General features: G+C 48.1%; 1 protein-coding gene across 2 annotated transcripts; it reads left to right on the top strand.

Annotated features, from left to right (window-relative positions):
• Positions 1–27,913, top strand: adam15 (ADAM metallopeptidase domain 15). Of its 2 annotated transcripts, XM_082551892.1 has the most exons (25): positions 1–619; positions 2,337–2,428; positions 9,806–9,882; positions 10,365–10,443; positions 10,533–10,609; positions 12,033–12,288; positions 12,906–12,971; positions 13,951–14,022; positions 14,108–14,277; positions 14,354–14,438; positions 14,612–14,760; positions 15,746–15,923; positions 16,074–16,166; positions 16,253–16,448; positions 16,860–16,968; positions 17,227–17,422; positions 17,756–17,833; positions 19,326–19,437; positions 19,525–19,678; positions 22,045–22,177; positions 22,890–22,958; positions 23,879–23,947; positions 24,776–24,841; positions 25,249–25,400; positions 26,006–27,913. In XM_082551892.1, exons 1-25 carry the CDS (start codon positions 469–471, stop codon positions 26,070–26,072), a joined length of 2,946 nt encoding a protein of 981 aa, XP_082408018.1. In that variant the 5' UTR covers positions 1–468; the 3' UTR covers positions 26,073–27,913. The 2 variants fall into 2 exon arrangements, with proteins under 2 accessions (XP_082408018.1, XP_082408017.1); XM_082551891.1 differs by lacking the exons at positions 22,890–22,958; positions 23,879–23,947; positions 24,776–24,841; positions 25,249–25,400; positions 26,006–27,913 and having other exon boundaries at positions 2–619; positions 19,525–19,694; positions 22,085–22,179.
• Positions 27,914–27,961: the final 48 nt, after the last annotated feature.

The raw sequence follows: 27,961 nt of genomic DNA, 5'->3' as shown, positions 1-27,961 counted from the left end.
TTTCCTGTCTCCTCGGCCAGCCTGCTGACGTCACCGTCGGTCCCAGTATAAACACGGACGGTCCGGAGCGCTATGTTAATGAGCAGCTTCAGGCCTCCAAACACGGATGAACCCAGCTGTCCGGAAACAAACGCCCTGAGCCGGAGGAGCTGGCGGGGTCCTCCCGGGACTGGCGCTCAGTCTGGGACTGTATGACACGTTTGGCTGGAGCTGCGCAGATAACGGTCCGAGCCAGAGCCGTGATTTCCCGCTACTTTACCGACAGTAACGGACACTCCCCCGCCCGGGGTTCGGGACAGCACACGCCGCTTTGTGTGGGTGTTACATGGAAAAGAAGCGCCATGGAGTTTCAGCGGAGCCTCTCCCAGAGCTCGGACACGGTGAGGTAACGGGAGCGGGACGGGGTTGCCTCACACACACACATCAGACAGCAGCAACCTGTTGCTGGTTGCCGGTGACGCAGAGAGGATGAGCGGGACTACCGGGCTGTTGCTGCTACTGCTCAGCGGCCGTGCTGCGTTCATCGTCTGCCGGTCCCTGAACGCACCCCAGGATGTGGGGAGTCTGCCTCGGGACGGACAGACGGACGGTACCGACAGTCTGACAGCCACGGTGACAGGTAACGATAACCGACTGATGGGGCCGACCGTCATTCAGGAATACACCCGGAGCTTAAAAAGTAACCATGTAATTCATCCAAAAATCACTGAATCTGGTCTTCTCAACCTATTTTTATTGAAAATAAAACAAAAAAATAAAGGAGCCTCTTTACATTTAATTAGAAATGTGTAAACAATAATCAGAGAAAGAATCATAAAGCTGAACATACTGTATCTCTACTTAAATTAACTTGGTAATATGAAAATTTTAAAATTATAATGAACATGTCCAAAACCCAAGAAGTCTGGGTAAAAAGAAAAATCACTGGGATTAAAATAAAAACATTAATTTAATTTTCAAAAATATTTTTACATTTTATTTATTTATGTATGAAGTAGTTACTTAATCAAAGAACAGGAAACAATGAATGTAGCTGTGATAAGTAATATAATATAACTATACGGAGACTAGTCCTGGTTATGTGCAAAGTCGTCCTCCAAAATGTCAATTTTTACATCAGGAAAAACCAAAATTAGAGGTTTAAAAAATAATTAAATAAAAGAGAACAAATGTGCTCTACAGACAGAAAATGTAGGAGAAATATTTCATTAAAAACATTTAATCAAGGATTGTTTCAGTTTTCAGCCTGTTCGTGTGTATTATTGTGTTTATAAATATGTTTCTGTGGGGACCAGTGTGAGTTTTTAACCTGGTTAGTGAGGTCCTCGTGGGCAGTGAGGTGATGGTGGTGGTGCCAGTTGTCCGCAGCTGGATTAACCCTTTGTCTGGATTAAACTGATGACCATTTGGATCGATCTAGGATTTCTTGGTGTTGTTGCCATTGTTGCCATAACAACACATCCTGAAGGCGGACCTACTTGGAAGCACTTTTGTTGAGTTTTGGAAGATTGCGTGACAGACTCAAACCTGTGATCACGCCACTATGGCAGCCGAGGAAAGGCTGCTATGTGGCTTCTAACGTTGAATAATTCTGTCTGACTTTATTTTGTCACATAGAGTTTTATAATTCTGTAAATTACAATAAAAGAATTTAAGTTTCGTTTCTTCGTTTCACACCATAAAGAAAATGGGAAGATTACTTACACATTAAACTCCAGATGTTCCAGAATCACGTCCATCACGATTATGTACGCGCCTACAATTAAGATTGTTTAATTAAGCATCACCCAATAGTGTCCCTGCTCGTATAAGGTGGAGACATTTGTGCTGAAGAATGGCAAAAACTCACAATCACTCTTATCTGTGATCACTGTGGATCTGCTACTTTTCACAAGTCTGGGCTAACTTTAAAAAAAGAAAGTAACTGATTATATAATTACATAAATTTAAAGTTAAAAATAAATGTGAAAAATAGTTGCATCCTCATGACATCACAGAGAACAGTGATGCTAATGAGGGCGCTTTCAAAGATGGCAATACAAACGGGTGTAACCTTTGACCCCTTTCTAATTTAATACTTGGCATGTTGCCGTGGTAGCTAATCGGACTGCCTCTCTGTAACCTGCTGTAGCGTGAACACGACAGAGCGTCCAGACGGCGGACGGCCTCTGATTGGCTGTCAGACAGCACACACTTGGTTCTCAGATCAATTGTTAATAATTAGCAAGTATAAAACTGCCATAGAAACAACATGATCGTGTAGCCTCTGTGTGGAACCCCGTGTTCCCAGTTCTCCCAGTAGCTTGCTGGAGTTCACCGTCTGTCTTTGTTCTCAGGTGTGGACAGACGCCAACGCCCACTGCTGGCAAAAACTCGCCCATTCGTTCTGGTGGACGGGCGGAGACGGAGCCTCGAGGAAGCTTTCCGGGTAGGATGAAAATGTCATTTCGAGGTGGTGCTGCTGTTTGGGTGGAGTATCTGTGTTGGTGCAGTGGTCCTGAGCTCAGTCTGGTTTCCAGCTGGAACTGGATATTCGGGATGGGTGGGAAACACATTCAAACACACACTTCCCTTCCCTATTTGAGAAAACAAAGCTGATTTAACCCGCCCATCTGTTATCGCGGTTACCTGATGCGAGTATTTTGGGCACGACATGAAGGGCGTGAAGCTCTGCCTCCACAAACTGCATGTACGGCAGCGTTATGAGGACAGAGACAGCTGAAAACACAAGAGGAGGAGATTTTAAATCATGTTTTTCACTTTTTCAATATTCACCAGTCCTCATTTGTAATATTTTTTCTCTTGTCAAACATCAAATCATGAAGTCTTTGTGTTGCCCGGCACTAGATTATCTCCAGCAGACGTGGCAGGGCTGTGGGGGTGGAAGTGTCAGCACAGATTGTGTGTTTCCACACTGACGTTACTTGGACAGGTTACAGGGTCTTTCCTGCACACAGAAATCATCTGCACAAACACAACATGTTGCTCTTCAGGTGATGATACAACACAAATGAGATCCTTCAGCTAGGCTAATGCTGCCTGATTGCCTTTCTCTGTGCGTGGACTTACATGTGCAGTCCTCCCACAGAGATCCACTCTGAGCCAGAAAAATGATATTTGCACGTTTTTGAATGTTACTGTCCTTCTGAGAGGCCGATGCTGTCCACAGTCAGTTCCCACAGAGACAATCTTAGGTGAGCATTGTCCAACTCCACCATCGTGGACTTCAGCCAGCGACCGTAGACCTTCCTGCTAATCGTAGGTTCAGACCAGAATCTGCACTAAGCTCACTGAGACTGAAGTCCACTGTGGAGTGCATCAGCAGGCCACGAGACTCCTCTGAGAAACAGCTGATTGCAGTAATCATTGAAGACTCTGGAGAAGTCTCCATTTATGGAGGACACGCTACATATTAGCCAGGCTTTGACTGCGTCTTCATCCAGCGAGTGTGGGAGCAGTGAGCAAAGTCGTGACTCTTGCTTGGACTGTGTCTGTGTTCGATGGATACACTGACGCGCTGCACACGCGTCTGAGATGCTGTTGGATGATTCACGTTAGCTAACAGTCGCAGGTGTTTGTGAGGAGGCTGTTTCTTTGTGGTGTAGTTTGTAAAGAAGGTATCGTTTACAGTGACGGTGAGAAAAGCGTGTGTAGCTTTATTGATAATGCTGGATAAAGTTCGTTTGACCTGAACGGAAACCCTCAAACTTGAGCGCTCCACAAAGACTGACGGCAGAGCTGCGGAGTTTATTCTGCAGACGAGCAGCAGGAATCGGCGGCTTTACCTTCTCTGTCTCAGTTTCAGTCCAACTTCTGAGACGTTGTGACTGTTTGAGAGAGGAAGGAAGCCGCAGCGTTGATGGTTTTCACCAGAAGCTTCCTGTAGGCACGCTGAGACCTGACTGCAGGAGGGAAGAAGGGGAAGTTGGGGAAAGAGCGTTGTTAGAGGATGGACACTTCCTGCGCTGCTGAGAGAAGCTCTGAAATCATTTCCTGTAGAAACCCCCACCCATCCCAACCCCACCCAACCAGGAGCGAACGTGGAGTTTAGGAAGAGAGAGTAGGAGAGCGGGGCTGAAGGACCCCAGACCATCAGCTCTGACCAGCAAAACCATCACCGGTGGTGCTCTGCCCATAGCTCCCCATGGCAACAGTCTTAAGTTGCTTCGTGCTGCAAGCTGACGACCTTACAGCTGTGATCTCCAGTGATCAGATGGTCCCATATAAACTGCATATGGTGATGGTGGGGAGGAAGAACTTCCATTTAACATGGCTCAGGGTCACCTGATCCATCCGTTCACAAAGTAGCCACAGACCGTTCCCACCCGGCTCCCCCACCGTCAGCCTTCCTCTGAGGGAGGATCTTTTCAGCAGATGTTGCAACATCGTGGATGTCGTGTAACGCAGTCGCAGCTGTGGCTCAGAGAACATCAAACACCGGTGGGATCAGTCCTGCTTTCCTTCACGCGAGCCGTTCTTCGGCTTTCACAGAACTGGAACAAAGTTCATCTCTGGCCTTCTTGTTTGTGTTTGGCTGTCGTTGGCGGCGCCTGACGTCGTGCTTCCCCTGTGTCTTCCTGACACGCGACGTAAACCAGGCCTCAGCTCTCTCCCTGTTGTTGCTGTTTCACTCCTCCTTGTTTTTCGGCCTTTCTTCCTGCTCTGTTGTGGTCGGCAGCTCTCGGCCTCGCCCAGAGTTTCTGCAGCTCTGACATCATCTGGAGGCCGGGCGAGAGACATGACCTCACTGCATGGAGAGCGAGTTTTAGGGGCGAAGAGGGAGAAACCTGTCAAGAAGGGAGGGTGGTAACAGATGGTGAGAGTGGGCGAGAGAGGCTGAAAAACACAGCGAGGGGAGGATGAGGTTATAATTAGGTTTGTGGAACAGAAATGTACTTTCAATAAAAACCTTAGAAACAATCACAACAGTGAAAGAAAAAAGTGATGCAATGAACTTTTCCTGAAGTATTAAAACACATGTATGTGCTCAGACACACGAGGAGGGCTGATTATCAGCAGGCTGAGAGGGCGGGCACAGCTGTACGTGTCACCGGGCCGCGTTTCAGGAGTTTGCAGGCCTCCCCTTAAATGCCCTGTAAGTTAGTCTGTAGGAACATCATCATTGCACTGTGTGGAAATGAGGCTACATATAGCATATATTCAGGTGACTGCCTCTCGCTTATGTCTGCAGATAGCAAGACGTCAGGTTTCTTAAGCAAGAGGACCAGAGCTGTCCCACCGGAGTGTCCGACGGGGTCCAGTCCATTCATTAATGTTTCCATATTTTCAGTGAATTGCACTGCTGTTATATGAAGAACTCCGTGATCTCTGACTGTTATGTTCCTTTGTGTGACTCGCACTTGTTTCTGGCTGAAATCTCGGAGTGAGTCGAGCTGATGGAGGAGTGATGGTGAGGGCAGACTGAGCGTGGCTCAAAGTGCTGAATGAGCTGAAGGTGAGCGGCTGAGCCGACAGGCGACGGTGAATCTAAGCACGGGAGAATCCAATTAGCATCGAGGGGGCAAAAAAAACACAGAGCAAATTTAGCAAAACCAATCACAAAGGTCTTAGCGTCTCAGCGACCTGGCAGAGGAGAAGCGAGCCGAGGTCGATGACCTGCAGGGGACGACCTTGTGAACCTCAGCTGTGCAGGCTGATGGGAGTTCAAACACGAGAGAAGGAAGTGGAAGCACGATAGCTTCAACTCACAAATGCAGAGAGACTGCAGGACACAAAGGGAACCAAGTGAGACAAGGAGACACATCCAGGACCAAAATCACAGAAATTCCATTCAATTTTATTCATATAGTGCCAAATCACAACAGCAGTGGCCTCAAGGCGCTTTATATTGTAAGGTCGACCCTACAATAATACATACAGAGAAAACCCAACAATCATATGATCCCCTATGAGCAGCACTTTGGCGACAGTGGGAAGGAAAAACTCCCTTTTAACAGGAAGAAACCTCCGGCAGAACCAGGCTCAGGGAGGGGCGGGGCCATCTGCTGTGATTGGTTGGGGTGAGAGAAGGAAGACAGGATAAAGACATGCTGTGGAAGAGAGGCAGAGGTTAATAACAGATATGATTCAATGCTGTTAATACATAGTGAGTGAGAAAGGTGACTGGAAAGGAAAAACTCAATGCATCATGGGAATCCCCGGCAGCCTACATCTATTGCAGCATAACTAAGGGAGGATTCAGGGTCACCTGGTCCAGCCCTAACTATATGCTTTAGCAAAAAGGAAAGTTTGAAGCCTAATCTTGAAAGTAGAGATGGTGTCTGTCTCCTGAATCCAAACTGGAAGCTGGTTCCACAGAAGAGGGGCCTGAAAACTGAAGGCTCTGCCTCCCATTCTACTTTTAAATACTCTAGGAACAACAAGTAGGCCTGCAGAGCGAGAGCGAAGTGCTCTAATAGGGTGATATGGTACTACAAGGTCATTAAGATAAGATGGGGCCTGATTATTTAAGACCTTGTATGTGAGGAGCAGGATTTTGAATTCTGGATTTAACAGGAAGCCAGTACAGGAGAAATCTGCTCTCTCTTTCTAGTCCCTGTCAGGACTCTTGCTGCAGCATTTTGGATCAGCTGAAGGCTTTTCAGGGAGTTTTTAGGACATCCTGATAATAATGAAGTGTCCAGTTTTACTGTTTGCAGTACTTAATCATAGTTCCTAAATCTATGATTATTAAACGATTCGCCAATAAGAAAGTCGTTTATTTCAGATCAAAATCAGGATTTTCCAGCCAGGTGGAGCTCCTGAACCACAGCACTGTGGAGCTTCTGATTTGGCTTAAAAAGCAGAGTTCCTGCAGTGGAGCTAATTACGTTTTGTGTTTCACTCTGATTTGATTAGCGATGAATTAAGCCGACTCAAAAACGACCCAGCAGCGACGACGACGCCGTTCTCCGCCCAGAGTTTGTCTCTGCAGTTCTAAATACTGACGTCAGTCTATGAACCATCTTACATCTATAATGCATTTGTTGCTTTAATAATTCTTGTTCTTCAGATTAAGAGCTACAATAACACGCTCACCATTTTTAGTAACATGAACAGTAACATCTGTTCCAGCTGCTTCGTCTGCTTTCAGGGAATTATTTGGACCGTTTGGGGAAAAAAAAAAATGCACACGAGAGCAACTCGAGTCACGCCTGTTTCTTTTAGCGGTGAAAGAAAATCTTTGTACATCAGCTGCGTGCTCTAGAAATGAACCTAAAGGGGGCGCTGTCATGCTCGTCTGGAGGAACCAATCAGAGGTCTGAACAGCTGCATGTTTCCAGCTCGCAGAGTTTAGTATGTCGCTGATTCAGTTTCCTCTGCGCTGCCTCTCAGAGTCGGACCCTCCCAGCTGCAACGATCATGACTCAGCCAACACACACACACACACACACACACACACACACACACACACACACACATCCTGCTGCACAATAATCTGACCCCACCACAGTACAAAGTTCAGAGAGGGTGGGGAAACAAGCACGCCTCAGAGGGGAATTCTGTTCACTTTTAAAGGAGAACTTCACCCAAAATCTCCCCTTCAAACCCTGCAGGACTGCAGCCCATGATGTGAGGAATACGTGTTGTTGTTTAGTATCACCACTAAAACGAAAGATCCGAACGGAGCGAGGGCGGTCCAGGTCACATGTTAGTCCAGCTTTCCAGAAAAACGAAACTGAAGGTTATTAATCATCGAGTGGGAGGAGAGCAGAGATGCTCACGCTGACTATTCATGAGTCAGCTGTGAGTTGTAAAGCTGCTTTTTTTTTCTTGTAAACTGTAAGTGTAACAAAATTAAAGATGTTCAAAGTTTGACTGTGTGCTGTGAGACCAGAGCTGTGTGAAGGTCCCACAGTTCCCCCAGTGTGACGTGATATGATCCAGAAATCAACATAACCCCAGATTATATTAAGAACTGCACATTTCCACGATCGCAGCGCGGCAGCGGCCTGGAGCGGCTCCGTGCTGCGTTCAGGAACCGTAAATGCACCTGGGACAGGAAAGAGAGCAGAGCTGTGTCTGCAGCTTTAAACAAACACTTCTGCTGCCGCCTCTGCATTGGACTTGCTGTGGGTGGGGCTACAGGCAGCCCCGCCCACACACAGTGATGGGGAACCAGGTGAGGCAAAGATCAGGCGTTACTCTGGGCTAGCCGGTGATTCTACCTGGAGAGAGAGAACGGAGGAGTCCATGTGGAAATTCAAAGAAGAGCTTCACAGTCGTGCTGAGGAAACGCGAACACGACCATCCAGATGTTCATTTAGTTTAAAGACAGCAAAAAGTTCTGTGGTTTACTGATTTGTTTGATTTGTTTTCGAACAGGACATGTTCTGTATTGAGTATGATATAGATCAGCGGTCCCCACCCTTTGTTGCCCCACGGACGGTTTAATGTCAGACAATATTTTCACGGACCGGCCTTTAAGATGTCGCGGATAAATAAACACAAAGTAAAATGACACGACCGAGACAAAAACGGTGGTAAATATAATAATGAACGGGAATTCACTGTGTAAGTGTGTAACTTTATTAGCAGCGTCCTCCTGAAATGCCACGACAACAATGAGAGTGACATCCTCCTCTCTGCCCCTTAATGCTCTCAGGTCACTATGGTAACGTGTAAATATCCCTTTCAAAATAAGACACGCAACTACAACGCGGGAAAAGACCCAGGGAAACAGTTAACGATAAAAACCCTGAAAACCATAAATTTCACACCCGAGCCTCAGCTCTCGTGGCCCCAACGACTCACGGACCGGTCCGGGGCCCGGGGGTTGGGGACCGCTGATATGACACAAGAAAGAGCTCTGGTAAACTTGGGATACACCATGAACATCGTCCCGGCCAGCACTGCCGGGACGATGTTTTAACAAAGGAAACTTAAATCCCGTTTTGCATTGCATTGGGAAAAGTGTAGAAGCCCAGTGCACAACATCTGGCTGATGTCAGAAACATGTGGATGGAGGGGATTTCAAAGCATGTGTCAGGTGGCTCTAACAGGACGTCCAGCTCTAGCTCCGACACAGCGGGGCCCGATTCAGTCGCTGAGCCTCGGTGCGCAGCGAAGGTTTATGAGGAAAAGCAGGGCGTCATCAGCCACAGGAACGGCCACGTGGCTGCTCCCCATGACGGGGGTTTCACAGGAACAGTGCTGCTACACCCAGTAACACACACTCCTACACTTCCTCCAGAGCTGAGAGGAGAAAGCCGCTGGACAGGAAGTGCCTGCACTTCAGAGAGAAGCTCCATTAAGACAGGAAGGTGTATTGATTAGATGGCGGATGTACTCTGCACCGCCACATCCTAAAGGAGCAGAAGAAAGGAAGTCACCGGAATGAAGTAAAAATGGTGGAAGCGGAACAATGAGAGTGGGAGTGGGCTCGCTGAATTATGAGAGTTGGTGCTTTTAATTCAGGGTATGAAATGATGATGATGATGAAGTTGAGCAGTAAGTGCGTTTAATAATAAAAATCCAGATGAGGATTGGTTCAGGCACACATAGGCCCTCTGTGGTACCTGGAAAAGTTCAGACAGCTGTTAGAGCTGCAGGTGACTGGATATAGAGCAATGAGGAAGCTCCGCCCCTCCACAGCTCTGTTAGTTTCTGTTATCTTAGCCAATCATTTATGCCCCTGTTGTTTACCTCCACAGGTGCCCTCAGCAGTAATTTGAATGTGCAAATCCGTCTCGTTAGCCTCGGGTATTTGTGCCGTTTGGACGCGCTCCATCCTGTTCTTTTCTTTCCTGCCTCCAGAGTTTAATCGGCTCAGTAAATGAAGGAACTGTTCTTCCTGTGTTCCCAGGATGGCCACCCTGACAGGCTGCAGTGTGGGCTGGAGGTGGGAGGAAGACTCTTCCTGCTGGAGCTGGAGAAGAACCAGTGAGTCTGAGCGGCGTGACATTAAACACCACATGTACCGAACCTCCTGTGACGTTAATCTGAGCTGATATAAATAAAGATGTCGCAGCCGTCACTGCGGATCGTGTCGGATTGAGGAGACATTTTTAATTTTATCGCTGCTGTTTGATTCTGAATTCTTTCTCAGTCGTTGTCGTCGCGTACACTCGCCGTTTCTGACTCAATCACTTCCTGTTGACATTAGTTTACAGCTGATATGTGGGGGATAGTCAGAGACTTTATTCTGAGCCCCTCCCAACTATCAGCTGTCCTTTGGTGTTGTAATATTTAACTGTTTTGGGAAGCCGTGCTCTGACACCAGCCTGGCAGCGAACATCGCAGGTTGTTTGAGAGGCCGTAACGCGAGGGCGCGTCGCATCACTCGTTTGAATGTGATTCTGTTAATGCTGCTGTTTGATTCTCGCCGTCTCTCACACACTTTGATCTTTGTCGTGTCTCTTTAGCGACCTGCTGCCCAAACCGCCAAACGTCTTCTACTACCTCCCCAACGGTACCGGAGTGTCTGTAATGGCCAACCCTGTGGTGAGTCAGCGAACGCACCGCAGCCGTCAGACCTTCCCCATGGAGTCGTCCAGCTGTGACAGATGCTGTTGTGTTTATGTCGCCTGCAGACTCACTGTTATTACCACGGCAGCGTCAGAGGATTCCCCCAGTCCAGAGTGGCTCTGAGCACCTGCTCGGGACTCCGGTCAGTACCCGCCCCCAACAGGAAGGACAACCTTTCAGGCCCATCACAGCGCGTCTCGCTCTCAGCTGGAGGCTTATTTGTGGTTCAGAGTTTCTAAAAGTCGAGCGTTCGGCCCTTCTTCCGTGAATCCTCGGCTTGGTTTCAGGACACAGACATCCTCTGCTTTCAACTTTAGCTTTGAAACTTTCCTCTTTGGGCTCGATCAGGTGACCCTGAATCCTCCTTTCCTCTGAAAAACTAAGAGCAAGACACAACAAACTAAAGCTGAGAGAAGATAAACCTTTACATGCCACAGAGAGTGGAGGAGAACGCCCCACTGCATCCTGGGACGCCTGCAGGAGAGTTCAGGGTCACCTGTTCTGAGTTTAAGGTGGAGACAGCTGTTAGAGGTTCCTGTACGTATTAAATACAGACACTATAAAAATACAGTAATTTCAGTGTGAGAGAGGAAGGAAGAAGAAAAGAGTTTCTGTGCTTAAACGCTCGAACGGACGTGAAGCCTGACAAACGGAGACGCACGGTTCAGGAGGAAGTCGTCGTGTTTAGACAGCGCTGGTTTCCAAACGCTCATCCTGTTCTGCAAAAACAGAAGCTGCAGATTTCTGCTGACGGGTCGAAGCTGAGTGTCAGGCAGGCAGCTGCTCTCTGAAATATGAATATTTATCGCTGACAGCTGTCTGTGTTTAGACTGACAGATGTTCACGTTCAGTCGGTGGGATTCACTGCTGCGTCACGTCAAAAACCAAAAACATGTCAGAAAGCTCCTTAAACCTAAAAACCTCCAATCCGCTCAGTCCAGGACTCGATGTTTCAGGTCTTTGTGTTTAAGGCAGTGTTCTTGGCAGAAAACCCGAGTGAAGCGTCAGCGTTCCAGAGCCGGCCGAACTGATCCGGATCAACGGCCTCTGACCTGACACAGAAAACGTTCGAGCTGCAGGACGATTATCAGGTTTATTTATCAGCACGTGAAGAGAGAGGGTCCGGCCCCGAGAGTAATCGCTGAGCTCAGATTATACACAAGCTGTATTAACCTTTATTCATCAGGTTGGATTACTGAGAACGTAAAAACAAAGATTTTCTGTGCAGCTCAGCGAGCTCTGTGGTGGTTTCCTGCAGCCTGTAGGTCGCCGTGAAAAGAACCGAGTCTGGTTTGTGAAATGAATCGCGAATTTATTTTCTAACTGCACAAAAAAACCGGAGTCATCATTTCCCTCGATATGATTTCATAACTGCACGCCCATCCTACTTCCTGTGTCGTCAGCATCATGATAACAAATCAATAAAAACCAGTTTTATTCTGTTTTTTTATTGTTATGTGATAGAAATATTTACAGTGGAGCTCTGAGGTCAAAGGTAAACACTCCTGTGTGTGTGCTTAGAAATATGAATAGGACCCCTGTTAATCAGCTGCTTCCTCCTGCAGTGGCATCGTCGCCCTGAACGCCACCCTGAGCTTTGAGCTGCAGCCACAGGAGGAGCACCACCATCACCACCACCAGGTGAGGGAGGAAGAGGAGGAGGAGGGTGCAGGACGGGAGAGTGGAGGAGGAGGTGAGGATGATGAAGGAGGAGTCCACCTGCTGTTCTCCACCACCCCCCTGGAGGATGACGCTGCAGGAGGCTGTGGAGTGTCGCACACCGCCGTCCCCCCCATCCACAGCTCCACACACACACACAGGGTGAGACAGGCCGCCATGTTTTTATAGAGAGCTGAGTTATAGTCTGCACAGTCAGGAAGTGCTTACAAGGAATGTGTTACAGGTGTTTGCAAAGGTAAGGCTTAGGGCCCCCAGGAGGTCAGATCTGGAGAGGCTCTGGCCCACAGTCAGTGACAGGAGCCACGCCCCCACGGACATGGAGGGTGAAGTGATGCAGTGCTGTGCTCACAGATCTCACACACCTGAAACAATCCGCGTGTTTAAGTGTTCCAGTATTTCACCTGCAGTCAAACAGGAAGTGAAGCCGTTCCTCTCCCCAGACTTTGTTCAATAAAGCAGGAATTTTAAAGAGTTTTAAGATGTTAGATGACGTGTTAAAGTCAGATCAGCAGTTCCTGTTTTATGTGAGTAAAACTCACCTCACAGAGAAGGAGACTCTCTTTAAGGTGAGCGAGTCTGGAGGCTTCAAACTGTAGGTCAGCCCTCGTGCGGCAGCTGTTGACGGGGTCGTTAAACTGCAGAAGTTTGATAAACTACAAATACGTCAAACTTTTACTCCCATTTGACCTCTGACCTGACCTCTGACCTGACCTCTGACCTGACCTCTGACCTGACCTCTGTGTGTGTTCTGTCTGCAGACGAAGAGAGACATCCTGTCTGAGACCAAATACATCGAACTGGTGCTGGTGGCCGATCACCAGGAGGTCAGTGTGTGTGTGCGCGTGTGTGTGTGTGTGTGTGTGTGTGTGTGTGTGTGTGTGTGTGTGTGTGTGTGTGTGTGTGTGTGTGTGTGTGTGTGTGTGTGTGCGTGCGTGTGTGTATTGTTGGTGTGTGTCTTAGGCTACGTTCACACTGCAGGTCTTAAAGCTCCTTCTGATTTTTTTTGTCTGGTTGTTCACACTGCAAATAAAATGTGACCGCAAACGCGCTCCAGTGTGAACTCTCAAAGCGGCCCGCATGCGCAAAAGAAGCCGTCACACATGACGCGCTCTGTTTGCGGAAGGAAAAATGGCGGCTACAGAGCTAGCAGGTGTTGTTGCAGCAGTCTATCAATTTCTGCAGAGTCGTAACCGACAGAATTTTGACAAATTAATTAGAGAAAGAAGGACACTGAGAAAAAAGGGCCCGTGCTTTAACAATGGCCGCCATGCTTTCTCGTTTGTCTCCGGTGCTGATAATCGGCGTCTGTCTTGTGTCAGTGACGTAAAAGACGGATTTAATGCGACATGACCATCAAACAGCAGTCGCTTTCTACAACATCAGATATGTATCGGATGACAGTGACCCAGGTCGGATTTGATGCGCTTTCGCCTGCAGTGTGAACGTAGCCTTAGTTACCTCTTCAAAGCAGGATTTCACAGGTTTGTCTGATGGGACCCGGCTCAATGCAGCAGAGCGGTGACCTCTGACCTGCAAAGGTCATGTGATTTGACAATTAACATGGCCTGGCGTTTGGAGCAGAGAGGAGGGGCGTGCTGCAGCGAGCCAAACAAATGTCTTTTAAAGAGTTTCAGCTGTTTGGGGTTTTTAACCTGCAGTAGCGCGTTCTCGACACAAGATGGCAGCAGTTTGTTTCACCCTGAAATGTGCCGACTGATTCTTTGTCGTTTGCTGATTTGATTTGCAGTTTAACATGTTGGTTGTTCCATCCTGATGTGACTAAAGCTGCAGTCTGCTCCACAGTTTCTGAATTACCAGAAGAACAATAACACCATCATCTACCGCATGCTGGACGTGGCCAACCAGGTGGACTGGGTGAGATCTCTGACTTCCTGTCACAGCCGGCCTCTGTAACACTGCAGCAGCAGCGCACCTGAACCGCCTCTTCTTCCTGTTTCAGTTCTACCGTCCCCTGAACGTCCGCGTGGCGCTCACGGGTTTGGAGATCTGGAGCGACCGCGACAAGATCCGTGTGGAGAAGAGCCCGACCGACACCCTAAGCAACTTCCTGGAGTGGAGGACCAGAGACCTGCTGCCACGCCTTCGCCATGACAACGCCCAGCTCGTCATGTAGGAGCACTTACCAAAATAAAAGTCTCGCATCGCTCCTGGTTCGGGTCGTCACGTGTTCGTTTCTTCTTCACAGGGGCGGGTCCTTTGACGGCACCACAGTGGGGATGGCGTCTCAGTCATCCATGTGCTCCAGAGACAGGTCGGGCGGCGTCAACGTGGTGAGTCGGCCTTCGCGTCGAGCTCCGTTTACTTCCTGTGTCACTGTGATTTAGTGATTCGTTTACATTTTTAGCCAAACAAGATTTTAGTGTAAAACATTTTGATCTTTTTACACTTTACTGACAAAATACTTGGCTCCATAAAAACGAAGCGATTTCTCTCTTCCTGTCAGGATCACCTGGTCAGTGTTCTGGGCGTGGCTTCAACTGTTGCTCACGAGCTGGGTCACAACCTCGGGATGAGCCACGACACCGCGGAGCGCCACTGCTCCTGCCAGAACGAGCCGCGGCTCGGGGGCTGCATCATGGAGCCCTCAACCGGGTCAGTGCCAGACTGTTTAACCCGGGTCAGCATCAGACCAGAACCCCCAACCCTGCTGAGACTCATCGCTCGAGTCCTGCTTCTCTCTTTACTCTGTGCTTTAACTGCTTTACATCTCTGAAGTCTTAAAGGTCTCGTCTCAGCAGGAGCACAGCTGCTTTTAGTCGTTCCCCCTTTTCCTAAAGAATGTGCTCTTAATGTCTCGCCCGGTCAAATAAAGTTAAATAAGGTTATTGAATTTTCTATTCATTTTCAATAAGTACCTCTTATTACGCCCTCGGACCCGTCAGGTCAGAGTTCGCACTTCAGGCTGAAAACAAAGGTGAACCGTGACCTTAGCTCCGGTGCTGGATCGTGTTTCCTGTTCGATCAGCTCAGTCTGTCGTTTAAAAAACCCGATAAAGCCTAAATGAAATTATCCACAGAGACCAAAGCGTTTGGTTTTTGCATCAGGCTGTAAATATGCTGTAAAGTTGGACTTCCTAGGCTACGTCCACATGAACACGGGTATTTTTGAAAACACAGATTTTCCGTTTTTGTTTCTTTGTGTGTGTAAATGTAAGCACGACAAAACTGCAGATAGTCGGATTAACAGCCATCGGATTTTGTCTCTATCCGCCATTGTAGAAATAATCTGATGTAAACAACAATGTGGCGCACAGCGCCACATCAAACAAGGCGCACAGCTTTGACGTTGCGTGACTAACTCTCAGTTTTCCTCGTCCACACGTAAACGCAAAAACTGAGTTTTTGAAAATCTGCACCGTGGCAGGAGTTTTAAAGAATCTCAGTTATCAGTGATCGAAAACGCCGTTTGCGTGTGACGCAGCCTTAATGTGTCTGTTGTTTACTGGCTCTCTGCTGGAGCCTCAAGTGGCCATTAGAGGAGCCGCAGGTTCAGTTTCGGTGTCATTTTTCAGTCCTGAGGCTTTCCTGGTTCGTTTTTAGCCGTGTAATACCAGTGTCCTGTGACCTCTGACCTCAGGTTCATGCCGGGTCAGCTATTCAGCAGCTGCAGCGCTGCAGATCTGTCCGTCAGCCTGCTGCACGGCGGCGGTATGTGTCTGTTCAACGTGCCACAGCCGGAGCACCTGCTGGGAGGACCTCGCTGTGGAAACCTCTACGTGGAGAAAGGAGAGGAGTGTGACTGCGGCCTGCTGGAGGTACTCGCCTGTTCACCTGCTTCTGCAGCACGTTTGCTTCAGTTTCAGTCACAGTTACTCTTCGTCACTCCTAGCAGTGATGAAGGTCACACACGTTACTTTGGTTTGTTCTCCTTCTTGATGATGTGCTGCTGTGCTCTGATTGGTCAGGAGTGTGAGGACCCCTGCTGTAACGCCTCCACCTGTAAGCTGGTTCCTGGAGCTCAGTGCTCATCTGATGGTATCTGCTGCCAGGACTGTAAGGTCAGGCTGACGTCGATGCCCACAAATATAAAAACAATGTTTCCTGCAGTATTTTCATCTAACTCCTCCTCTTCCTCCTCCATCAGCTGCGAGCGGCGGGTTCGGTGTGTCGTGAGCCTCTCGGGGAATGTGACCTCCCTGAGTACTGCACAGGCTCCTCCCCCTACTGCCCCCCCAATGTATTTCTGCAGAACGGGGAACCCTGTGAGGAGGGCGCCTCCTACTGCTATGGAGGAGTCTGCGCCAGCATGCACAGCCAGTGCCAGACGCTGTGGGGACCCAGTAAGACTCCAGTCTGTACCTGTCCCTCATTTCCTGTCCTGTGCTGGATGTTTATATTAAACATGGAGGAAATGATCACTGTGAGCCACAAATGAGGACTTAAAGCTGTGTGAGGACGACACAGCTGAGAATGAGCAGATAGATTTAAACCGAGTCTAAATCTCCTATCAATCACAATTTGTCACAGCTTATTTTAGCCTAAATCTGATTGCACCTCACGTACCAGCGACCTGGAGTGAGTTTGACCCGCACAGTGAACAACACTGAAGCCAACAAAGCTTAAACCAGTTTGCACTGAGCCAGCTCCTGTTTGAAGCCTGGTTTCTGTTGTACTCTGACTAAACTTTGGCTCTTTTGGTTTAAACCAGTTTAAAACGTGCATTTGTGACTGCTTTTTATTTCTGTCTTCAGATGCCACCAGCGCTCCCGCCGTCTGTTTCTCGTCTGTGAACAAAAAGGGAAACAAATATGGAAACTGTGGTCAGCTGACCAACGGCTCCTACATCCCCTGCAGGAACTCGTGAGTCCACAGGGGCACTGTCACGGTCACTGCTGCGTTACTGTACTGCAGGCCTACAAATCCCATCATGCCCGTGTGTGTGTGTGTGTGTGTGTGTGTCTGTGTCTGTGTGTGTGTGTGTGTGTGTGTGTGTGTGTGTGTGTGTGTGTTCATATCTTCTTTTGGAGACCAAAAATTGGACGTTTGCTATGCTTATGGGAACCAAAATTCCAGCTTTTCCCGCACTTCACTTCCTGTCACGTTTGCTTGCCGATGCAGGGACGTTCACTGCGGCAGGATCCAGTGTCAGGGTGGGAGGGACCGCCCCCTGCTGGGCACCAACGCAGAGATCCTCACCACCAGGGTCCACTTCAACAACAGCGACCTGGTCTGCAGAGGCACCTTCTTCCACCTGGGTGACGACGTGTCCGACCCCGCCACCGTGGCCCACGGCACCGCATGCGGCCGCGGCAAGGTCAGACAGCGCCTCCTACAGGCTGGGGGACAGTTTGTATTTGAATTAATTCTCTTTAGTTGCAGTAATTTTAATTATGCAACAACAAAAAAGGATTAAAAGCAAAGCGTCTGTGTAGGTTCGCAGTCTTCCAGGTCATGGTTATCGAAGCAGCTGGGAAAGAAAAATAAAGTTTCAAAGAAACTTTAGTCCAGTGGCTTTTCTCTCCAAGCTCCTTAGATAGATAAAACCGAATGTTCCACTGAAGTTCCAAATATTCCGAGTTTTGTAAGATTTTTGTGAGAATTTCTTGAAACAAACTTTTGTAGAAGTGTGATTTTGTTGCTGTTTCAGGCCTGTTTGAACCAGAAGTGTCAGGATGTGTCAGTGTTCGGTGTGGACGAGTGTCGCAGGAAATGCAACGGCCACGGGGTGAGTCACGTTTAAAAATGTGTGAGGTATACGTTGGCACAAAGACAGAGGTTTCCACCATAATTTCACATGAGACCAAATAAACTCATCAGTTTACTGAGGTCATGATTTATGTGCTGAGGAGTCGCCCCCTGCTGGTCATGAGAAAGACGTACTGCCTTGCACTTTGGGAGGATCCTTCACATTAACCCTTTAAAGCCGGTCGGAGCAGCACGCTCCAGTTTGCGTAACTATTTTTAAATCCCAGTAGCTCTGCAACCCTGTAAGCTAGCGCAATAAATTTTTTTGCATATGAAACCGGAGGAGTTGTACTTACATCTTATGCCATCAGCTTGTCCTCGGTCACGGTTTCCTTCCACATGTAGCTTTGCAAAAACTGCATAAAAAGCGCTTGCAGCAACAAAAACATAATATTCCAGAAACTCGCTTTGCCGATCCGATCAGCTGTTTGTAACACTTCCTACATCCATCAGCGAACTATCGCATGTCCGCCATGACCTGCCCGAAACCGGAAGTGACGTCATTTTGTGGAAATGTAGTTTTTTACCATCAGGATCTCATGAGCCTATACTGGTGTTTTTAAAAGTTATGTTTGACTTCATGACTTCCTGTGTCGTTTCTGGGATGCTGAGGACTCATACTGCACTGCTGGAAATAGTTTATTTTGATGCATTTGCTGTTTTTTTTGCAAATTTGCATTATAATATTTATTTTCATTTTTCCTGCAGTGTATAAAAATTGGTGTATCTCAAAAATAAAACTATGAAGACACTTAAAATAAATTTCCTGTGGTGGGAAACTAGTTTGTGCAACTTTTTTGTATTTACAGTTTTGAGGCAAAAGAACAACAACCTCAGAAACTCTGTAATTCTAAACACAATCTTATAATTCTGAGTCGATGCGTCGGCCGTACAGACAAGAACAGGGAGACGCCACCGCCAGAGACGGTCAGGAGCAGCGATGGGCAGTAACGCGTAATCAAATTATTTTTTTCAAGTAACACGTAAACTAAGGGATTACTATTGCAAAAAAGTAATTAGATTACTGTTACTTTCACATAAGCACGCTGCGTTACTAAACTGATTTATGTTTGTGAGAGTGTCTCGTGACAGCGACGTCCGTGGCAGCAGACGTGTGCTGATCAACGATGGATAATATGGTATTTACCTCCAAAGTCCCATAAAAGAAGGAGTCCCATTGTTAGCATAAACTCAGCCACCTACAACATTTCCACCTCGCCACCATCCTAGTGGTGAACACCCCCCATCACATGAAAAACTCCACCGACTCCACCAACAAGGTCCAGAAACTTGGATCCAGATGAGACCGTAGTGTCCTTCGATGAGCTCTGTTTCCTTGCACACCTCCAGCTGAGGCGGTGGAGGCAGAAGCAGCAGTTAGACCTCCGCCTGCTACCACAGACTGTAACTACAACCGGGTCCCTGCTGTTCTTGGTGACAGTGTGAGTCTGTTTTGTGTGTTTGTGTTGCAGGTGTGTAACAGCAACAGGAACTGTCACTGCGAGGTGGGCTGGGCTCCGCCCGACTGCAGGTACTCGGGTCACGGCGGCAGCGTGGACAGCGGCCCGGCCCGAGCGCCTCGAGGTGCTTCGCTCTGAGAAACCATCCAAAAATGAGACGATCCTCGTCTTCTCCGCAGCGCCCGTTAATCCTTCGTGTTTTTGCGTTCAGAATCGGATCCCGTTCGAGTCGCCCTGCTTGTCATCTTCCTCTTCATCCTGCCGGTGATCCTCCTCTTCCTCGCTCTTCGGTTCCCTGGTTTCCGTCAGCGTCTCTTCTGCCTGGGACCGAACAGCCCATTTCATAAAGCTCGACAGCACAACCGGTAACCGTGTGTGTGTGTGTGTGTGTGTGTGTGTGTGTGTGTGTGTGTGTGTGTGTGTGTGTGTGTGTGTGTGTGTGTGTTAGGGCTGGGTATTGTCACTGATTTCTAGAATCGATTCGATCCACGATTCGATTTAATTCTATTCGAATTTTGAAAGAAATATTATAATTCAGATCGGTACATTTACATATTTTTGTATCTATAAAAAGGAAGCTGACACTTTCGAGACTTTATCAAAGGTGTGAGCATCACAGCGAGGCCTTTGTGTCAAAGTAACTGAAGATAAAACAGAAAAACATGAAGGAGATTTTCCTGTTCTGGGATTTTATAAAAATATTCTGCAGTAGATCAAAAACGAAAGAAAACCATTAATCAACACATGAACATCACCTCTGACGTTACAGAGGTTTTATTAGAGACACAGCGTTTTGCATTTTGAATAATTTTAAAAAGTTTACATTTCTTCAGTTTTGAGCAGCAGAAATGAGGTTTTCTTTTCAGAAGAATGTAAAAGGAAAAAACAGCAGCCGACAGCCTGTAAACAACAGTAGACTGGTGCGTAACAAGCAAGCGAATAATGAAGAGGAGAGAGAGAGAGAGGGGGAGAGAGAGGGAGAGGGAGAGAGAGGGAGGGAGGGAGGGAGAGGGAGAGAGAGAGGGAGGGAGAGAGAGGGAGGGAGGGAGGGAGAGAGAGGGAGAGAGAGAGAGAGAGAGAGAGAGAGAGAGCTGTGCATCGCGGTGGAAGCAAAACAGTAAAAGAGTGAATCATGACGATGTTCATGTGAAGCGTAGTTTGGATCTTCTTTTGCTGCTGGTTCGGTCAATGTTGTTTGGAGAGACATCAAACTAACAGCTTTAGAATCAGCGCATAAAGGACGTGAACACAAAGCGCCGACAGATCAGAGTCAGCGAGCTGTCGGCTTCCAGCCCCGACCGTGAGAAAGTCACATCTCACTGATTCTGATCCGCGGGTCGCGCTGTGTGTTTACGTCTTTGTGTTCCTGCTCTCATTTACTGTTTTAGCTGTTTGGTGGTTCTTGAAATTTTGTGAGGTTTCACCAGAGATTCTGGCGTTTCAGGAAAAATAAATTTATATTTAAAAATCGATTCAGGATTTTAATGAATCGATTTTACGTTATCCAAGCCAGAATCGATTTTAATCGATGAATCGATTATAAAAACCCAGCCCTAGTGTGTGCGTGTGTGTGCGTGCGTGTGTGTGCGTGTGCGTGTGTGTGTGCGTGTGTGTGTGTGTGTGTGTGCGTGCGTGCTTGCGTGCGTGCGTGCGTGTGTGTGCGTGTGTGTGTGTGTGTTACTGATGAAGATCAGTTAAACCAGTGCAGTCTTCCTCATGTGAAACAGTTAGCTTCATCTCAGTTGTACCGCCTCTCTCCACCTCCAGCCTGGTTCTGATGTGCTCTTTCTTACCCACGATGCAGTGTGGCTGACTGTGAGATGTGGGGTTTGGAGGTAACGCCCACTCACGTCTCCAGGTACTGCTGGACCTGCAGGGTCCTGCTCTGTGCTCTGTCCCGTTAGAGTCAGAGAGGTGATGAAGCGCTGGACCGATGGATGCTGATAAAGTGTCTCTGCTGTCGTTGACATGCTCGCCCGCTTCCTTCACCTCACTGACTGTCTGCTCTCACCTGTGGAGCAGAACCAGGTCAGGGCTTAAAGCTGTGCGGGTCCACGTCTCCTCCTGCAGAAACTAAACAAAGTCAGAGTTTGAGGCTCCTTCAAGCACGTCTCAGGACGCGCTTTCCTGGCGCAGCTTTAAGTCTTACCTGGATCCTTCCCACCTGACTCCTCACAATCAGCTGTTTCTTTTCCTCAGCACTGACGTGAAAAATGTCTCAAAAATCTGTTTTTCCAGTCAGCAAACTGAGCAGCAGGGCCTCGTAATGTTTGTTCTACTGATGATTTATAGATCTAAAAAACGAACGTTGTGCTGTTAAATTTGGCCAAAATCACCTTCATTAAAACAAACACCCAATGAAACGTCTGGTTGTCTATGATGCTGCACAGCTGGAGCTGCTCAGTAAACAGACTTTTTAAATGAAACTTCTCATATATGGGAAAGCCTGCGTAAACACAGAGCTTTGATTTTCACAGCCAGGAATCAAACACAAAGCAGAGTGATGGTGTAGTGTCCAGCCTGTAGAGCGGCTCAGGTGATTAAACACATGTAAAAAACCCCGAGCTCCTCGTGTCCACCCTCCACAAACCTGCAGCAGCTTGAACTGGTGCGGCTGGTGTTGTGTTTGTGGCCTGTAGGTGCGGTGACTTTAGATCAGCTGTTCTAAAACATACAAACTGTAATAAAATAAGAGCATCACAGAGATTCTGAGGACGAGTCCACACCTGAGCTGCCCGTGTCTCTTTGATTTACTCACCTTCTCGATGGAGCGAGTGGACGGCAGGAACGGAGAGCAGGTCCGACCTCTCAGATACCACCTGAACCCTCAGACGGACATCCCGCTGACCCCGCCCCAAAAAGAGGTAACCAGAGTAACCGCACAGACACGCCGACACTGACTGTTTGCAGCTGGAGAGGTGCAGCACGCCATGGCAAACCGCCTGAGCGAGCATTAAGGGAATTAAGATGTGTGTGTGGAGAGCGAATTTTGTATTTTTGAAATCGGTCTTTTTAATAGTAAAGATTTGAAGCGAACTGTGGAGGTTTTGTTGATTTTCTGTGAGTGAGGTCTACCACTCGTGGTTTGGGGTTTTTCTTTATTTTAATCCACGAACACCTCCTACGTTTCCTTTAAAACGCACCCAGTTCTTCTAAACCTCATCCTGCTAAATATTAGACTCTTTCAAAGGCATCGCCCTTAATCTCTTGAAAAGGTTTCTTGTAAGCTCCCAAAATATATTTCCATATTTCTCTTCTTGTATCGAATGACATCACAGACGGTGTTACTTTGAGCATATATGACTGTGTGCGCTGTGGCGCCGCTTCCTTCGCCCTGCTCCGTTCTGAGTAAACTTCCTGTCTGCAGTGAGTAAAATTAATACTGAGACTCGAGCAGAAGCGAGCGAGGCTTCGCAGAAACATGAAGTGAAACGTCGCCGACGGCTCAGAGGAAGTGGCACGCTCCAGCACCTTTTCCTCTTCTGTCTGACATTAACACACCTGCCCGTTTGGCCTCTGACCTCTGAGTCTGTCAGCTGTCACTCTGCTTCTGCTTCCTGTTTCCTCTCCAATCAGGTTCATGACAGACCCGCTCCTCCCACTAAGCCACTCCCCCCAGACCCTGCTCTAAAACCTCCACCGCAGGTAACCGCTCCCCTCTAGGTGTGTGCGTGTTCAGGTGTCCTGAGTGTGTCTGCGTGTCGTCGTGATGCATGATGTGTGTGAGTCGTGTCGTCTTAGTCGTAGCGAATCATTCGTGCAGATTTAAGTGTTCAGTGGAAAAGCAGGAAAAGTTCAGCATTTTAAAAGATCCTCAGATTCTCTGCGTCCCCGAGACCTCAGAAATAAAATCAGCTGAGGTCGTCTAACGTGTCGCTCTGGGCGGGACTCTGTAAGAGACGGTCAGCAGGGAAAATAAACCAAAGACTGCATCAGTGAACACAACGAGCAGCAGCGACAGGAAGCACCGGCTACGTGAGGAGAGTGAGGCGTGCTGGTGCGTGTGGACTCGTCTACTTTTCCTTAAACATGACACTAATTGAGCAGCCGGAGGATGGCGGTCAGCTGCATTTCCAAACAGCAAAGGCTTGAGAAGGCGCTCTTCATGCCCGGTTTCAGGCCCTCACACACCTGCACAGCTGAAGTGGATCCTGGACAAACCAAACGCGCTGCAATCTGCTGCTGCTTCTCCCTCCTTTCCTGCAGCAGCGAAAGCTTCCCAGCAGAAGTGCAGCCAAACACGGCGTGTTGTTTTCTGAGGAGTCGATCAATAACTCTCCAGGACTGCGAACGACTTCAGTGTTTGTTTGCTAGCACGAAAGTGTTTTGGGTGTGAGCCGCCACAAATGCCACATAATTAGGAGCACGTTATTAATTTTCATAGCTGAAGTACAGAAGCCGACTTCGTCAGCTCAGGTGGATGCTCACCTGCAGAGCAGCCTTAACGAGGAATTTTGAGGATTCCCTAAAATGTTGAACTCTTCCTCGCTGACTCAGCTCGGCCTCGTCTCCACCTCCAAACACTGACTCGATGTTCTTCTGACTTTTTATTTCTGCTGCTTCAGTTGGTCAAACAGCGACCGGCCCCCCCCACCAAGCCTCTGCCCCCTGACCCCCCCGCCCCCTCCAACCAGGTACGCTACCTGTAGTGTGTAGTGTTACTGTCCGTCCCGTTTGTCTGCAGTACGTGTGTGTGTGTGTGTGTCGTCTGTTGGAACGTGTTGTCACTGCTGATGTAGCGCTGAAGTTAAAACAGAACCCCACTCAGCAAAACTGGAGCTCCGCCTTCTTGGTCTGTTAGTACAGTGACCTCACAGCAGCCATGTTATTGGTTGGATGATGTCAATAAAAAGGCGCCAGCAGCACAAACACGGTCCAGAGGTCCAGTTCAGGTGAAGCTAGCAGATACCTGTCAGTCAAAGAGGCCACGCCCCTAAAAGTGCAAACTTTAATCCTTAAATACAAATTAGCAGAATTCACCCTGGACTGACTCACTGCTGCCTCTGCTGGATGTCAGAGGAACTGCAGCTGCTGGTGCTTCATTTTCAGGTCCCGCCGCTCCAGTCGAGTCATAAAACTCTAAAATATTTAAATCGAAAAACACAAATAAGAAATAGAAATACCCCCTCACACCTCCCCTAATGCAGCAGGTGGTCAAGTTAATCTGAAGTTCCAGGAAACTGTTGGTGCCAATCAGCAGGTGAAACATCTGCCTGACAGCCTAGTTTGTCTGACCCATGTCTTTCCTGCCTGCATGCTGCGCTATCAGTCTGATATGAAATAACATCTCATTAGTGAGTCAGACCTCTCGGTTTCACGTCAGTCAACAGAGAATTTCAAAATAAAGCTCAACGACCTCGAGTCCTCGCCACCTGCTGTGCTCTGTTTCTTCCTCACGTTTCCTCGTCTTTGTTGCTGAAGCTTCACTCTTCTTCCTCTCTTCTTCCTCGCTAACCCTCCAGCAGCTGGTGAGTCGACCAGCTCCGCCCAACAAGCCTCTCCCCCCTGACCCCATCACACCTGGACAGGTACGCCCTACCTGCATGCTGCTAGCTGCTAGTACATAGAGAGCATATAGTAGTGCTAGGAGCTGAAATGGTGATGAGATGGATCAATCACTGTGATTACTGAGAGCTGATGGTCAGACTGGCTGTGTGAGGGTGTGATGTGATTGGTTGGCTGGAATCATGCCCAACATTAATGAGGCGTTCAGGAACGCAGGTGAGCGTTGGGCATGCAGGCTCCTGATTGGATAGAATCACCTGTTTTATCATTTCAGACTTGGTAAGTTTCAAAGCTGCAGCTGATTCATTCGTAAAGAGGAAACCAATCAGCCGTTTTGATTTAAAAAATCCTCCAAGCTTCTCCGTGATGTCACATTTCCTTTGAGCCAGCCGAGCAGTTACAGGTGACACTCATTTGTTTCTTTCTGCAGGTTTCTGTTCCACTCAAACCTCTAGTCCCAAAAAAGCCCCGCCCTCCAGCCATGCCGTCCAACCCCTACCTTCCGCCACACCCCGTCTACAACTCCAACAGTAAACCGCCGCCACACGGGGCAGTCGCACCTGCTGCTGCCGGACCCAACAGGTACACCCGACAGCTTTTTGTCTCTTTCTTAAAGCTTTCTGATCTAAGACGATGACGTAAGTGTACTTCCTCAAGGTTTCCTGTAATCTGACAGGAAGAGACACGAGGACATGTTTGCATCATGAGTGAAATTGCAGCTGTGTTTGAGCCAATCCGCTCATCCAACAGACGAAGAGTGGAGCTAATCGTTCAACATGTACAGTTGTGACTTTTTAACAGGAAGCTGCTCTTTTTGTAAAGTGTTGCACAAATGCCAGGGCGTGAAAACGTGCGAGTGAGGGTGGCGGCTTCCTGTGGCGGGTATGCAGCAGGGCGGAGGCGCTGAACTCGCAGGAATCTCTGCAAATTTGATTCAGCATCACACCTCTCAGCACATGAAACTAAAACAGCGTCAAGCATAAACAATAAAACCTGAGAAACCAGAGTCACAGGCGCCAGTTTTGGGCGGGAGATTTTTAGGCCTGAAACGGTTTGAAGATGTAAACGTGTTGAAACTGAATTTGAAACGTGTGCAGGAGCTGTTTGCTCCGCCGAAGGCCGTCTCTGATGTTAGCCTTAATGTAAAAGTGAGCCGTGAGCAGTAACGTCTTCTCTCCTCTGTGCAGACGGCCTCCTCTTCCTCCGCTGCGACCCGCCGTCCCTCTGAAGGTGGAGTCCTCTCCTCCGCTCTGACCCCCCGGGTGACCTTTGACTGATCACAGAGCAGCTGAAGGTGGAGATGATGGAGATGATGGAGACTCGCTGTCACCGGATTTCATCCTCACGAGTATTAATGAGCGCTGCTGTATCTCTGGAGTTCAGTGCCTTGCTCAGCAGCACCTCGGCAGCGGTTAATGTGGATGTTTGGGTGACGTCACGTTCATTCAGTGCCTTGCTTAAAGACCCTCGCACCGACCTATGATTAGTGGTTTCCAAACTGTGGTCCGCGGCCCATCTGCAGACGTTTCGGTTGGTTTTTTTTAAGACGTTGTTTTTAGTGAAACTTTGTTTTTTTTTAAATAAACGCGTATGCGCCCGGACAGACTTCCTGCCTGCTCCAGGATCTTCTGATCAACAAAGACTTGGATGAATGTTCGAGTGGGCAGCAGGAGATGAGTCACAGATTTGCTACGTTTTATTTTCTGTTACAGAGAAAACAGATTTTTCCACTTTGCTCGGAATATTTTTATGAAGATTCCCACACACAGGCTCGAGTCGCTATTGGACAACATCCTCGCTCTTATTTTGAAAGCTGCACTGCTGCTGACCCGAGCCCAGCTCGTGTTTCCCTACAGACGCCGTCTCTGCGTCCGCAGCTGGCGATGACTCTGTGCTCCTCCCTCTCCTGGGATACACAGTGAGCTGGACGAGCGACCAATCACACCCTGCAGCAGGTGTACAGGAAGTGCAATCACCAGCTGAGCTCCGCCACAGTCAGAGGAGAGGCGGCTGACGACGGCTCCTCCTGGCACAGAGTGGGCACAGAGCAGCGGTCCGGTGCGTTGTGATCCATGCGTGACTTCCTGCCTCACTGATGCCGCATATGCAGCGTCACTGTGCAGGAAACGCCGCTGTCAGGAAGAGCGACTGCGAATAAAGCTGTAACGCTGCTAACTGTGCTGACTTTATTCTGAAAATGTCTCCATCCTAACTTTCACGTATTCACAGGAATAAAGTAAGACGAGGCTTTTGGCCGTCATCACTTTGATCTCAGAGCTTCAGCCTTTGTTTTCCAAATGTCACAATAAAGGATCAGGACTTTATGCTGTTACGTAATGTCAGTGAGCTTTTGTTTTTTTAAGGTTTCTACTGTACAAACGCTGCTCTGATGGCGTCGGTCTTTTCAGCTTTGCAGGTTTTATTTTAGTGCTTTTTATGTACGTGTGTACTTTGACTTTATTGTGAAAATCTGAGGTTTTTGTTCTTTTCTTAAATGTTCGCCACACCTCTCTCGCCTTCGCCCGCATGTTTCTACACCTGCTGACTGTGTTTAATTTTGCTGGCTCGTGTTTTTTTTTATTTTCTGAACCCGCCTTGAGAGCAGAGACAGCAGGAATGTGCGCCGATCGTTTGTAACGTGACACCAAAGAAACGCTGGGAGACTAAAGCGATGAAGATTCAGAGGAAGGTTGATGTGAGCTGCTAAAGGAGCAGTTTGCAGTTTAACCATCGCCTCGTCGCCTTCTCGCTTGCAGCTGTGTGACGTGCTTCAATTTAAAGACATCTGAGAAAACGTGACTGTTGCCTTTTTGTAGTTTCTGTCCTTGGATCCTGGAGGTGGACCGAGCGGTCCCCAGTCACCCCGAGAGGGCTGGGGGTTGATTCCTGTCCAGCCTGTGTGCCTGCTATTAGATTAAACTGCAGTGATGTGAATAAAAGAAAGTCTGACGCCTCAACTTCAGTTATTTTGTCCCCACAGTGAATAAATGTTTCTAGGTGGTGTTCAATAGAACAGACAGCTGCTGTATTCAGAGCAGATTCACATAAACCTACAGTAAAATAAACATATCAATAAAAGATATATATATTTGAAACAGCCTGGCCTTTCTTCTAGAGTAAGAGCGGATGTGCACTTTTTTTTT

Source organism: Aulonocara stuartgranti (assembly GCF_965226115.1).
Source record: "Aulonocara stuartgranti genome assembly, chromosome: 11".
Taxonomy (NCBI): Eukaryota; Metazoa; Chordata; class Actinopteri; order Cichliformes; family Cichlidae; genus Aulonocara; species Aulonocara stuartgranti.
Note: the sequence above shows the minus strand (reverse complement) of the source record. Positions and strands in the feature narration are given on the sequence as shown.